A 16,061-nucleotide genomic window follows, 5' to 3' on the forward strand; every position below is an offset into this window, starting at 1 on the left:
CTTTCACATACCTTCTCTTTTCCCTGAACTGTGTTATTTCTTTTTTTACATAATAAAAACTTTTCTTAATCCAACATCTTAACTACACCATGCTGGCTATCTCTGCTTAAAAGCTCCTGCAGAGAAAGAAATGATGAAAATTCCCTACTAAATAATTGGAGGTCTAAACCACAATGAATAGTTTCAGTCCAATAAAAAATAATATCTAAATATTTATAAAATAAGTATCCCTATCTCTCTTTCTAGAATTCATGGAAATGTGGTGATATCTATTTGCCTTTATCCTGCTTATAAGCATGCATAGCTATTAGCAGTATGCATAAATAATCCATTTAATTAATTACTAATTTCACCAATCAGCATTTCCAAGAAGGAATGACTCTCTCTTGTTCACAAACAGAAAATAGGGATTTCTGTCAATTTTCTAACTTGTCATACATAGTTCCCTAATTTGCACCACACTTGGGAATTCTATTAATTGGTAAGGATTAATTTTACATGAAATACTGTATTACATAAGAAATTGATTTCGGTATACATCATCTGGTGATGTCTGTGCATCATTTTTCATGTTATGAAAAATTCAAATCAGTAAATTAATAATTTTGGTATTTTTTTCTTTTTATTACCTCTTTCCTAGATTTTTAAAATAATCGTTTAAGAAATCTGCTTAGGTAAAATCTTATGCTCAGTCTAATAATTGAGACACTATGAGATTTATCAGAAATTTGCTCTGATGACAAAATACCATGTTGTACCATGACAGATTCATCAATTAAATGTTTTATGTATCATTGGCAGATCCAACAGTGTATAAGACATATACAGACTGACAGCTCTATCCCCCATAAAGTTATAAAAACTTTAGGTTGCCATGTCTCCTTCTATACTATTGATTTGAAACGATGAGGGGAATTTGGAAGGGGTAAATTGGATGAAATGTTTCCCAAGGTTTTGGTTCATCAGTAGATTTTTATATCGTATACAATTTTTATGGTATTTTTAAAATCCCATTCTGAATTGACATTGGACATGACAGACATTTTGCTGATGTACAGTAGCTGTGGCATATCTTCAGTCTCAGAATAATGTGAATATATATTTATTATGCTTTCCTAGATCAAATATGTTTCAACACTGCCTCTTTCTTTGTCCTAAGATTAAGAGCATTTTTTAAAAAAACAACCTTTTTTTCTTACTTTGGCGGTATAAATAAAAATGTATCATATATATTTATTTTTTAATACACAGAACAAAACTCTAAAAGAAATTCAAGCATTCATGAATAATATTTTAACTGGAATTGAATTAAGCACCTTTTCTGAGGTATGTACCAACTGAATGACTACATCATAGACCTAAGCAGGATTGTTATTATATCTGTGTTTGTAACTCATTATTACAAATCTTAGTTTTAATTTGCTTTTTCAGATATTTTCAGATATTGCTTGACATATGGTGAAATTACAAGAAAGGAGTTAATAAAAATAACCAGCATTCTATTCACCTGAAATATGTATATAGACATCAGTTCAGATCTACATATATTATTTATGATTTATTTAAATTCATTGATTCTCCATCTCTAGTGGACCTGGACAGTGCACAAAAATAAAAGAGAACTAAAAACAACTAAAAATATTAAATCAACAGAAATGGCCCAGATTATTTATTTATTTATTTATTCGGTTTATATACCACCCTACTCCCAAAGGACTCAGGGCGGTTTACAAGGCAAAATTTAAAAACAATACAATATAAAATTAAAATTAAATTAAATTAAGTCTAGCCGCAAAAAATTAAAATCACAATTTAAAAACATTAAACCCCTTAGTCCAGACCAGATAGCTCAAAGAGCCAGGTTTTTAGGTCCCGGCAAAATGAAGGTCGGGGGCAGTCCGGAGTTCCATTGGCAGTTGATTCCATTGGGCAGGCGCACCCACAGAGAACGCCCTCACCCTGGGGATCGCCTGTCGGCAAACTTTGACCGGCGGTACCCTGAGGAGGCCCTGTGGGAGCGCACAGGATGATGGGAAATTGACGCTGGCAGCAGGTGCTCCCTCAGATAATCCAGGCCCATGCCATTTAGGGCTTTATAGGTCATTACCAGCACCTTGAATCTCACCCAGAGGGCAACTGGAAGCCAATGCAGCTCGCGGAGAAGAGGTGTTACATGGGAGTATCGGGAGACTCCCATCACAACTCACATGGCTGCATTCTGCACCAGCTGAAGCCTCCGAGTGGTCCTCAGGGGCAGCCCCATGTAGAGAGCATTGCAGTAGTCTAGCCGGGAGGTCACAAGCGCATGGGTGACTGTGCGTAGGGCATCTCGGTTCAGATAGGGCTGTAACTGGCGCACCAGGCGAACCTGGGCAAAAGCCCCCCTGGCCACGGCTCCTATATGATCTTCCAAACTGAGCTATGAATCCAGGATGATGCCCAAGTTGCGGGCCCTATCAACGGGGGGGGGGGTAACACCTCACCCCCCATAGTTAACGATGGAAAAGATTGGTTAGTCTGAGATGCCGATATGCACAGCCACTCTAGTAGTAAAATCCACATAATAAAACAAGTGCCATTAAACAAAAAACAAAAATCAACCCCAATCTTATAGCAATAGCACTTAGACTTGTATACCACTCCATAGTACTTTACAGCCCTTTCTAAGGGGCTTAGAGTCAGCATGTTACCCCTAACAATCTGGGCCCTCATTTTAGTGATGTCAGAAGGAGGGAGGCTGAGTAAGCCCAAAACAAACTGCATAAATTTTCAAAAAGTTAAAAACATTGAATCACACCTAGTCTAGCATAAATAATATTCTAAAATGAGCAATGTTCCATATTTAATCTATATTTCATAATGATTTGTAATGTATATTACAAAATTACAAAATGTAAATTACCGATTAATATTTCCTTGGAGAAAATCCTCACAATCTAAACACTATAAGTATAAATATGCTCATAGGCTGCAAGGCCTCTTGCATTCTTTGACTTTTCATGTTAAAAATTAAAACATTAAACATTTTAGTTAAAAAAATTAAAAACCAATTCCAAATGAAGAAAAATGGCAGCCATCTGTTTGTCCATGGTTCTTTGATCGAAATGCTAATTTCTTACAGAATGAAGTGGTAACTGCAGTTTTGTGTCCCCACTTAACCCTAAAAATGGCAAAAGATAATTTGGAGTAATAGGGAGCAGATATGAGGAGCAGATGTTCTATTTTGCAAAGGGCAGCCACAAGTCTTGGAATTCCAAGCCATGAAAATCTTGGAATATCAGGAGCATGCTAACATATTTTTCTTTTGAATAGTGTATTCCAAAACCTGGAACAATGGATGATCCTCAGTGCCGCAATTCTGGTCATGAATCCAAGCTTTCAAAAAATCAAATAAGGTAATATTTGAGCTTAAATATTAAAATAGATAAAAAATGAAAAGAGGAAAATCTGCCAATTCAACAGTTTCAAAGATTATTTTTACTCAGAAAAAATATTTGCACTTTCAAATCCAAAATATGCATAACCAATATACTACTGCTAAGCTTGTAAGCCGCCCTGAGTCTTCGGAGAAGGGCGGGATATAAATGGAATTAAAATAAAAAAAATATATGAGTTATTTTCACATCAGAAAATTTATGAAGTTATCATTTGTTTTTATTTTGCTAGCACAAGCTACAATTTATATTGTTGTCTTTTGTGACTATAGTATATAGCATATCCAATTGATTTTAAATGAAATATTTAAGTCTGGTTAGTATTTTCTCTGCCTTGTATGCGGGCATGTTTCCATAATAGGATATACTACTTTGTACTCTGGCTCAAATCATCTTTCAGTACTATTTAAATTATGAGCCTTTGTTTTGTTCCTTTTTAAAGGTGTAAACACAGTTTATCATACAATCAAAATTCATTTTGTTTTTAAAATGATTATATTAATGACTATTATTCACTCTTAATAATTCTCTCCTTTTCCTTTTTCTTTCAGACCTACTGAACAATATTTGAGCACTCCTCATATTATAGAAAGTGATGGGGAAAAAGGGAAGTTGTTTGTATGTGACACAGATGGCCCTTTTGAGCAGATATCTGTACTCTCAAAAGAAATTACAGCAGATCAAATGGACATGCAGATATTAAACCCTGAGCAAATGCCAAAACCAAGTGAAATAAATAAAATAGAAACAGAATTTGCCACAAATACATTTCCAGAAGGTATACTATATTAATTTTTATACAGTGGAAAAGAATATAGTCTAATATATAGAGAGAGGGATCCTAATTCATCCCAAATTATCATCACACAACTCAGATCTGATTATCTGAGAGAGACTGAACAATTGATAAATAGAATTACAATTCTCAACGCTCCAATGTTTGGGAAGAATGCAGACTTCACCTCAAGAACTCAGAACAAAGACAATAATGAAAGATAATACGTACTATAGAATAATTCAACATTTGGAATTTGTTCTGTCAGTTAGCTAATTCAGAAGCCAAAAAGCAGAAATGTTAAAGGGAAAGGAAATAAAAATCATTACATAAGGAAAACAATTGATAATTGGTGAAAAGGAAATTATACAGGAGAATAGTAATTCAAATGTAACCTTCAGAGAAGCCTTGATAATGTGACTCATTTAATTGGCATTTTTAACAAATGTATTAAAATAGACTTTTTAGGCAGAAAAATCATTGGGAAAAATGTGGCAATTTTAGGAATTGGCTCATTTAACAATGCAATGTTTAAAGTAACTGCAAATTCTTGTTTCAAATTGCTTGAAGTTTTTTTAATGAAAAAATTATTTTTTCATTAAAAATAACTGAACAATAAAGTAATGAATGCCAGAGATAATGTGCCAACACAATATCCAGAGCACTTCTTCAGTCATTTTTAAAGTATACATAGTCTTAATGAATACTTCTCCAAAGATCTACAAGCCAGTCAAATATTGCATTGTCATTAGTACTGAAAAAAAAGATTTCATTTGTTTAATAGCAATATAAAACCAATGTTATACATATTAAAATAAACCTGTACATTTTAAAGTTTTCTTGATTTTGTTTTTCAGAAAAGCTGTCTATTGTTTTTAATAATACTTCTGTAGATTATGCATCACCTGCAAATGAATATGAAAGTCAGTCAAAAGGATATAATAATCCCTTTCCAATCCACCAATATATAAGTGGAAAAAAAGATAGTAACTGTATACTACATTTTTGCACAGCCAGCATTTGCAATATTGATATTGGTAATCAGAGAGACCCAAATGGTGTTTCACATATTAAATTGACTTCCCAACCTAGCAGTAAGTTTGTTCACATGAACAAAGAAGATTTAATAAAAAGTCAAAAATCAGAGGAAACTATATATGATACTGATATGGAATTAACTGCGAGTGAATTGGGTGAAATAGTTATAATTAAATCTAGAGATAAGAAATTTAATAAGTTTAAAGCTGACAAAATTTCAGAAAATCTAAGAAAAGTAACATCTGCAAGTACAAAAAAGCACATTAAAAAAAATATAGCAATGAACCCAAAAAAAAGTAACGAAAATGTTCCAAAACCCATCCAAACCATTAAATCAAAGAAAACATTACCACTCAAAGTAGAATTGTTTGAAAAGACAACATCCTGGGAAGTGGAACGGGAAAATGCCAATGAACAAGAAGCTGTGAAAGATAATAAAGGCAGTAGCAAAAATTACAAGCACCTGCATTTAATAGATATCAACTGTCAACTACAAACTACTAATATTCTACAGTCAGAAAAAGAGGAAAAAACAATTTCTGAAACCGTAGAGGGAGTAATTAAGCAGAATCCAGGAGAAAATTTGGAAACATCTACTATGCCTCATTCGTTATTACAAGATAGTAATATTGGAAATTTGCTATCAGTGGCAAGCCCCATAATGGATAAACAAAATTTAACCACAAATGAGAGTTATCCTGATACTTCCAAAATCAACAAATCAAACTATGAAATGGAAAATATGCAGCATTTAAGAAATTTGGAAAGATTTGGATCAAAGGAATGCAGATACGATTGCCAAACAAAACATTGTCAAAGAACCCATGTAAAAAGTAGATGCAGCAGCAAAGAAGTTACTTGCAAATACAATATAACAGCAGAAGGATCTACCGATGCTTTACATGTTTCAAAGATTTCGCAAAATGACAACAGAAGAATTTTTGCAAAAGCTAGCCGGAAGACATATATTATATATCCAGGCTCTCTTAATGAGAGAAAAATGTACTTGAAACAGAAATTACACAATGAAAAATTATATGATGAAAATATTCCACATAAGCCATCTGAAGAGGAAGGAAGAATTTTCAGTGTTCAGAGAGTAACTTCATGTTCCGTAAAAGATGCTGAAATTCCGATAGAAGCAATAAATGAAAAAGAAGGTTCCACATCAAAGCCAAGCAGAAAAACATATTTTGTTTGTACACGTGATCAAAATAAAAAGGAGAATATCCCTGTTATAAATAAATCTGAAAGGTATTATCAAGAAGAAAATGATTGTGTTTTTACAAAGAAGGCAGACATAACTTATGAAGAATCGTGTACCAGAAAGCCAGTGCAAGATTCTGGTATGTGTAATCTTCATTGGGATATAGTTAAAGACTTACTCTGGTTAAAAACTAAAAAAAACTAAAATGTTATTGCTACCATATACAAAAAAGGAATGTTAACATCTTATTTATTTATTTATACTTTCATTTTTCTTAATGGCATTACAATTCTAAGAATGCCTGATACAATAGACTCCGTCAATTTATTATTCTATAATTACTGTATTTGACAAGTGAAAATAATACACAGGAGCTAGTCGTCATGAAAGCATATGCACAATAAATCTTTAAATGTTTAAATGTTTCAAAATAATCACAAAACTCTGATCTAGTCATGGACATGAAGTGATATAAATTAGTTGATTGTAAGGTCCTTGTTTTTGAGTTTGATCTAATGAAAACCTAAGACAGATAATTTTAGGTCTTCTTGTGTTCTGTAACACAGTGGGCAACATGCTTTCTCCAATGAAATTGGCCAGAGTAGAGAGAGAAATTTATGAATAGTAAGATTCTAAACCCATATCATAATCGTAATCATAATAGTAAAGTTGGAAGGGACCTCAGAGGTCATCTAGTCCAATCCCCTGCTCAGGCAGGGAACCCTATACCATTTCAGACAAATGGCTGTCTAGTCTCTTCAAAGACTTCTATAATCCAAATATATGTATGCATGTGGAGCTGATTTATTTCATTTATTTATAAATTTTAATGTGGTCTATTTCACTATCAAATGACTCTTATGTTAAGATAGTACATATTTTTGAATAAAACATTTTTAAAAATCCAAAAATATTTTTAATTAGTGACTTAAGTGTTAATTGAATTCCTAGGGAACAAGCCTCTTCAAGAATTGACAAATACTGGCATAAATTCAAATCCCAAATCCAAGAAAGGTATAGAAGAACATTCTGTACAGCCTGTTCGACGCAGGCGAGCAACAGTTTGCTACAAAGAACCCAGTATCCAAAGGTTAGAATATAGTTTCTTCCCTAATCTCTTCTAGTTTTGTAAAAGTAAATTCTTCATTTGTTAAATCTGATTTCTGATAATTGCAGATATATTAAAGTTAGAGCGGGTTTTTAGCCAACAATTTGGTTTCTACAATTACTATTGAGTAAATATTTATAATGAATTGCATATTTAGTATACCAACCCTTTTAAAGTCCATAAAATGAAAGTTTTATTTACCGTATATACTTGAGTATAAGCCGAATTTTTCAGCCCACTTTTTGGGCTGAAAAATTCCACTTCGGCTTATACTCCAGTCAACAAAAAAACTTACCGAGGACTTGTGCGCGGCCGAGGCTTTGGTGCTTCCGGGATCGCGCGCACCTCTCCCAAGCCACCGCCGTCCGGAGACCTGCCGAAGTTTGGGGAGGTTTGGGGAGGTGCGCGCGCACCTCCCCAAACCTCCCCAAACTTCGGCAGGTCTCCGGACGGCGGCGGCTTGGGAGAGGTGCGTGCGATCCTGGAAGCACCGAAGCCTCGGCCGCGCGCAAGTCCTCGGTAAGCTCCGGGTGGTCACTTGCTTCGCGTCTCCTGAGGGAAGGGGGGGCGACTGGAGCGGGCATGTTTCCTCACCTGCTGGGCGCCGCGATTTTCCCGGGGAATGCGCGGGCCCCGAATGGCAGCGTGGAGCGAGGAAGCGGACAGCCAGGGCTTCCCCGAGAGCCGCGGCCACACAGGGTATTCCTGTGTATTCAGGCTTGCAAAATGGCGGATCGAGCCTCTGCTGGCGGCAGAGGCTTGCAGAGCGCGGATCCAGCCTCCGCCAGCGGCGGAGGCTTGCAGAACGGCGGATCGGCTTATACTCGAGTCAATAACTTTTTCCAGTTTTTGGGGGTGAAGTTGGGGGTCTCGGCTTATACTTGAGTCGGCTTATACTCAAGTATATACGGTATTTCAGCTTTTAATTTTCCTCTTCACCCAAATTTCAAGGAGGTTGGGCTTATCTTTCTTGTAATTGGATAATCTTTTCTATGCAGATATCTTCCCTTGTACTTCTTCCCATCCTTTTGTTTTTATTCTCATGTTGAGCAGAATTCTTATTATAGATCTCTATAATTCTAACAAAATAAATAAATGAGGTTCACTGGAATAGGTTAAAATTGCCAATGCGTTTCAGGGATGAGCAATAGATATAGTAGCAAGAGGTTAAAATGTTAGTCAACATTTTCTGAAAAAAAATATCACTGATTGGCTTACCTCAGTGCAGATGTTACAAGTACTTTATGTGCTGCATTACCTTTTTATGCTAGAAATATGCATTTTTTTCAGCCTAGAGACTGCACTTCCTCTTGGGTACTGATTTGATACCTGAACTCATAGCTAGATGGGTTGGCTGAACATTTCAGACCTCTCAATTTTTTAAGTCACCCATTTATCAGAAAGTAAAATTAGTTAGATTTCTCCCTACCTGTCCCTTTCTAATCCTCCTGAATACACATTATCTCACTGTTTGAGTAATGGTGCACATATCAATGTTCTGTGAGTGTGCAGCCAAAGAGGCAGAGAAAAATCAATTCTGTAATTGCCAAGTCAGTTATTTGGGGTAAGACAGGGTTGTCAAATTGCCGGCCCGCAGGCCAGATGTGTCATGGCAAAACCGCACCCACCCCATTGCTGGCAATGGAAAAAAAGTCACGATACATTGCGACACATCACATAACGTTGTGAGTTTGACACCCCTGGGCTAAGAGAATGACTTGCCCAACCTTTCTCAATGTGCTCCTTGTCCTCTGAGGACTTGAATCAAGATCCTCTCTTATCCAGATCCAGCATTCTAACTTGTGAAATGTTTATCTTCTTTGACCTTTTTGTTATCATACACAATTTCAGAAGGACTCAGTTGATAACATTAAGAGTACTGCCAGGCTTTAATCACAGGAGTGAGGCCTGTTACCAGATACCAGATCTGGCAAAGGAAGACAGACAATTGGAAAGGAAGGCAAATGGAGGGAAAAGGAGGACACATTATTTAGCTTTCTTGGCATCTGTAACTAAAATTACAGTGAAAAATTGTCAAAAAAAGTAGTTAGGCCTACATGCATAAACATACTTTACTAATATCAGAAAGCCTGCTTTTTAAATAGCAGGAATGTGCTAGAGTGGTTAGGAGAAAAAGCCACCAATGTGTAATTGAATAAGGTCTTATCAATTTCAGACAGCACAGCAAGCAATCTAGAGAATACTAATCAATTAATTAAGATCACAGAATAACTAACTTGCAGTTAGCACTTTGAGGTAGTCCTTGACTTACGATTAGTTGCTTAGCAACCAAAGTTATGACAGCTCACCTTAAAAGGCCCCAGTTCCAAAATTCCGATGCCAGCGCCCCCACCACCCCAGATGCCTGACTATATTTTGGGCATTTGGGAACCAGCCTGCATTCCTGCCATTTGCAGCATCCCTCTGTCTAGTGATTATGATTTACACTGTTTTTGCTGAAAAGCAGTATTTACTTCAGGTTTTCAAAAACATTGCTTCATAGCGAACACTGGGCTTGCTTAACAACCACTGTATTCACTTTATAATCACCATGTTCATTTAATAAGCAACACACACAAAAAATAGTAAAATCGGGTCTGGTCATGTGATGACCCACTTTACAACCATATTATGACTATAATGGCAGGTTCCATAATGGTTACACGTTGAGGACTACCTGTATTAGAAAAGTGCAGTGCTATGAAAAAAAAGCTGCCTAGGAAGAGAAATCTTGTTAAATACTGAAAAAGATGGACAATATATTATTTTTAGTCTATGCTTGCCAGACAGAGAACATGAGGAGGACATGTCTCTTTTTGCCAGATGACTGGTAACTCTAGGCCTACAGTGTCAAGAATTAAATGCAAATAATCTAATGATAGATATTCTATTAATTCTAGCATATATTAATCTCAGCTATACTGTGTGAATATTCAATGTTTCTACCCAATAGTGATTTAAACATTTTGTTTTATAGCAAACTGAGGAAAGGAGAAGATGCTACAAAGGATACATTTCTTAATTTTCCAGTTTTCAAAGTGAAAAATAAGCAACATTTCAAGACTAAATCCAGATTAATCTAAAGAAAATATACAGAAAACAATGATTTCTATGAATACACTATCCTTTAAATAGATTTCATAATTTCTTTCTCAGTGATTTCACTTACTTTCCTTTAATTGTTCGCTTTAATCTCTTACCAAGTTTCAGAATGAAATAAGCTAAGTAAATAGGTATTGGAAAACATTTTGTTATCAGTACAAATTTAACCTTTTCAAAGATTACGTAGTATTTTCTGAATTAAAATTATTTCAAAAGTTATAGCTGTTTAGCTGTTGTAGGTGAATAAATATGGTTTCAGAACAATGTTACATAGTTTGAGGTTTTTCTATTCCTACAGACATTATAAAAATCACACCCTAGATCTATTCTTAGAAATAGCAGCTATGGATCAAATAGAGCAGGAAACATTTGTGCAGCATGCTTTCTTAGCTTTATTTTTGAGAAATAAAGTGAGGGTTGCTTAACAAGGGTTTTGTTAGAGTTGAGCTGAAGGCTGTTCTACTCCATTTAGACCATGGATGTCACACTCACCCCATCACGTGACCTGTTGCAACATATCGTGACTTTTTTTGCATTGCCAGAGCTGGGGTGGGCACGGCCTTCCTTTGATGCAACCAGCCCGTGGGCCGGCAGTTCCCCATAGACTCCAGATGCTTGGGAAGACCTTAGTGACATCACTTATTCAGCCAGGGACTGGATTGTAGCTGAGATATCATCAGCAAGTGATAATACTTTACCTCATGTCAATGGATGAGCTTATCCAGTGACTTCATTTAGAAATTAAATAGAAGCAATGAAAATCTATAGGTCTGAGAAATCCCCAGAGTGGAATCCTAGAGATAAATCTCTTCTCTCCTACTAATGTTGATTGGAAATCACCTGAGAAAGAAGGAAAACCAGTGCAAATCTATGTCTTCCCTCATTCTAAACTTTAGAAAATTGATGCAGAAAATTATATTGATTGGATGGTATCAAAAGCCATTGAGAGAGCAAGGAAGGTGAGGATGAATAGTGATAGCTAGTTTGTGGTCAACCTGTTGTGCATATTCACCTACTTTTTCATTTGTTGGTCTAGGTATATTATACCTTACAAATTAAAGGTATACAGTTCTAGAAAAGAACCAGCAAGAACAAAACCTGAAGATTATTTTTTTAAATATCTTTGGGACTTAAAACTATTGTACTTCAGAATACCTTGTCATTATGAATCCTTTGTTATTCACCTTGCCATATCTAAATAACGCTTGTTGGGATAGTGATTTGCTGTCTCAGTTTGGGTTGTCTTGGCAGTATAATCAAATATACTATGATCATTTGGGGAGGGAGGAAGTTTTGTTCACCTTTCCTTCTAAGATTACACACCTGTTTGGGAATCTGCCCATGACTGATCAAGGATTACCTGATCAAATGAACACACTTCTCTATAAGGAGACAAAGAATGCACAATACGTTTTTATAAACACTGAAGTTTTAACCAAAGTTAAAATAAACATCATGTGCCTGGTGGCTTAAACAGGAAAAGCATGTTATTTGCAGGAAAATAAGGAATAGAATAAGACTGTTCAGTCCTTAAAGAGGACGGTAGTTCTGTAATCTAGGAAGAATAAGGGCTGGAAATATGGGGTGAGGTTCTCTTTTTTGTCCTCCTGTATCTGGCAGGCGTGGCCTTAAAATTAAATATTGTCTGGCTTTTTTAGTATCTTTTTACTGTATCTTTAGTCTTATCACCATAGTAGTCATACAAATGTTCATGTGACCTTGTAAATAGTCTGCTTTTTTTTACCTAGTTTGTTGATAGACCTATCTCTAGATTTTAGTTATTTCCTAATTCCAGCAATTGTCTTCAATTCAGACGCTTTGAATCTATGATAACTCTGTGTTTGTGTGTGTGTGTATGTATGTGCATGCAAGCGCACTCATGCCTTCAGATCAATGTTGATTCCTGGCAGCTACCTGGACAAGCCCCACAGTTTTCTTGGCAAAATTTTTCAGAAGTGGCTGAGAAAGAAAGACTGATCCAGGTCCCCCAGTTGGCTTCTTTGTTCCTTGGAAGTAGTTTTCAGAGGCTCCTTGTTTCTAGCCCGATGCCTTAACAACCGTGCCAAATGCCCTCCCATGTTCTCTGCAATCCGTAGACAAATAAGTAAAGGTATGCTGGGAAAATGCTGCAGTTGAAAAACCAGTCTTTTCTGATTGATATTGGAGAAAGTAATTTCATACACATGTAGATCTAAATAGAATTTTTCCCTCAGTTTTTCATTGTAATGTTTGTTGCAAGTGCCAAGTAAATTAAACAATGTGTTCTCCTTTTCTTCCCAATTGCCCTACTTTCCAATTGTTCATATCCTCCTTTGCCCATTCAGATATCTGGTAACTGTAGTGAAAGAAGGATTCTGGTGTCCATAAACTGGCAAATGGGGAATTATTATTAGCCCTTCAAGTAACACTGCAGTCAAGTAAAATAGGACAGTCAGAAAGTAATTCAAGTTATGAAGTAGAGAGACAAAGAACATCTTTGGAAACTGTCAAAGTGCTGGTTCCTTCAGTTATCATGATATTGAATGGTACTAGCCTTTCCCCTTCCCCTTCCCTTCCTCACAAATGTGGCGGTGGTGGAGGAGGAGGAACTTGGAATGAAATCTAAAAGCTGCACTTCATATTTCTTTTGCTTATATTCTTCTGATTAACTGCTCATTGTGATTGCCTTTGATCTAATTCTCTGCCCAAAGAACATAGGTATATGGCTACTTACATTGATGGAAGAAAATTAGCAGAAAGGGAAATTTCGGGGGAATAATTCTAACTTTGCTGTAGGTGTAGCTTGTAGGGCAGCAAAAGAAAAAATATCTTCTGCATCTCAAGAGGGCTGAGCCTCACATGGTTTTCTTCAGTGGGAACACCCATATTTTCACTAAACATTTTCTATTAAGTCTTCGAACCTGCTTCCAGGAACTCCAGTTGTGATATGGAATGCAACAATCCTCAGGCATAAATTCTGCTGATTTTGACATGGACTAACTCCCAAGTAATTGTGCATGCTTCATCCTAGTGTGAATAAATGAACTTCATGAAAGATGTTGACAATCCATTTCTCACATTATTACAATGTTCTGGAAATAAGTAGAATAACTGAAGTAAGAAAGGAGGGAAAGAGGATATAGGAATAAAAAAGGAGAGGAAAGAGGGAAAGAGGAAGGCAAGAGAAAAAATGGGAAAGGAAAATTTGTTTCAAATAGAGCAAAAAAGATAAAAATAGCTGCTATTGCTAAGTGGGAGGCATTGAAGATTGTTAAAGTATTGACTTCTTTGACCTTTGGCAGACATGTCAAATTCACGACATCACATGATGGTTTTGCCATTGCCGGCAATGGGGTGGACGCAGCTTCTGGATGACGTGTCCGGCCCATGGGCCAGCAGTTTGACACCCCTGACCTTTGGTGTTTGGAGAAGACTCTTAGAATAACATAGATGCTCAAGAAAATGAATGTACCATTGAACAAATCAACTCAGAATTCTCACTTAAGAGACAACTAACCAGGCTCAAATATTCTACCTCAAACACATTATGGAAATACCCAGCTGTCTGGGTATTGCCTTGATTGCCAAAAAATGCAATTCTGCTATGGTTGCCTGAAAGAGACCTCCTATCATGATACAATATACTCACCTTTGAACCAAAACAGGAAAATATTTAACCCAAAATGGCCATCCAATCTGTCTGTTTTAGAGTTCTGTTGTCTGTCTCTACTTCAAGTCATTTTCAGGAAAGGTACAGGAAAGTTGTCTGTCACCAAGTAAGTAAAGCAAATAGTTGTTTCCTTGGGACCGAGGTAATATGCAGTCTTTATGAAGAAAGACTTGTTTAACTTGGCGTGGAAAATTTACAAAGTATTTTAGGGCTGTACAGCATTTGGGATTCAAAGGAAATCCACTTCAGAAAGGGTATGAATGAATGTCCATTTAGCCCGTTTGCAATTTTTTAAACAAAATGTTTTTTTGGCCAGGGTGGCATGATGCCCTCCAAATCAGCTTTACCATTGCAAATCCAAATGCTGCACAGCCCTAGCATTTTCCAAATAATTAAGATCTTATCTTAATCCCTAACCAGATCTCTCTTCCCACAGTAATTTTCAAGAAATTATGAGTTTCTGTTTACATCTCCTCAACCTCTGTTAAGCTGGCATGCACTCTTTTCTCCTGTTTCTGAACTCCTCTTCTGCTGTCTCCCTGCACCTGCACCTGTTGACTACCATCTCTCTAGACAAGCTTCCTGATGCTTCATAAGTCCAATCAATCTCCTCTAGCAATCTTTATCCACAATCTCTTTGTGCCTCCCATTATTTCAGTGACTCACTGCATTTTAATCAAGCTCCCTCCACAGTGTGTGTTCTCCCATCCAGCACCTCTGCAAGCCCCAGCCCCAAGTGCCTGCACTGTGCCCATCTTTTGCCTGGATAGGTATAGCATATGAACATAGTCCCATGGGCATTTTCTCCCTTTGCCGAAGTCAGCAATAGCACTTAGGCTTAATTACTGCTTCATAGTGCTTTACTGCCCTCTCTAAGCAGTTTACAGAGTCAATATATTCCTCCCAACAATCTGGGTCCTCTTTTTACCGACTTCAGAAGGATGGAAGGCTGAGTCAACCTTGAACCAGTTAGGATTGAACTTCTGGTAGTGGGCAGTCAGCCTGCAATACTCCATTCTAACCACTGTGGCACCACGGCTCTTCACAAAAGCTGGCTTCTCAATGACCTTGCTTGTGGGAAGCTGAAAGGAAAAGTCAAAAATGGTGGCTGTGGCTCCCTGCATTGTCATAATCATGACCTATGCACTTGAGCACCTAGATTATGATCATATCGCCCTGGATATGCTGCAGTGAAGACCACCTAGAAATTTCAACTAGTACAGAAGACTGTGTCTCAATATTCCCATGTAAGCCCTCTGTTTTCTGAGCTGCACTCGTGGTTTGCTTCCAGGTATAATTCACAATGCTAGTTATTATGTGTCACGTCTCAGGCCATGCACTGACGAACATACAGAAAGGTGATGGCAAACTTTATTAGGAAGTTTATGAAGCAAATGAATAATGAATAAGTAACAAAGGAAGTGTGAATGCAAATGCATATGCACACATACCAGAAAAATCAAGTCGCCCAAAGTTCAGCCAGTTTGCCTTGAAAGACTTCCAATTCCAAAGTCAGGCACAAGAGGGGTCAAGTTAAATCCAGGTGACAATTGTCTTAGAAAGGTCATCAGGTCCAGAGTCATAGTCACAAGGTTTCAAGTCAAGAGTCAAGGCACATGAAATCTAACCAAACAAACATTTATTGCCATTGGAGAAGCTTAAGTTTGCTGCTCTTCTTAAAAGAAGTAACTCTGGTGTTACTCATATTGAAAGAGGGGGTTCCTTTCTTACCAGGAGCTTTGCAAGGC

The 16,061-nt window shown here is 36.8% G+C and overlaps 1 protein-coding gene across 1 annotated transcript; it reads left to right on the forward strand.

The window, feature by feature from the left end:
• Positions 1-3,333: 3,333 nt before the first annotated feature.
• On the forward strand, positions 3,334-10,859 carry LOC310632515 (uncharacterized protein; the record flags this gene model as incomplete). Its single annotated transcript, XM_083349745.1, has 5 exons — positions 3,334-3,395; positions 3,986-4,212; positions 5,067-6,593; positions 7,406-7,544; positions 10,540-10,859. The coding sequence occupies 5 exons, from the start codon at positions 3,334-3,336 to the stop codon at positions 10,643-10,645; spliced, it is 2,061 nt and encodes a 686-aa protein (XP_083205871.1). The 3' UTR covers positions 10,646-10,859.
• Positions 10,860-16,061: the final 5,202 nt, after the last annotated feature.

Source organism: Vipera ursinii (genome assembly GCF_947247035.1).
Source record: "Vipera ursinii genome assembly, chromosome: 1".
NCBI classification, from domain to species: Eukaryota; Metazoa; Chordata; class Lepidosauria; order Squamata; family Viperidae; genus Vipera; species Vipera ursinii.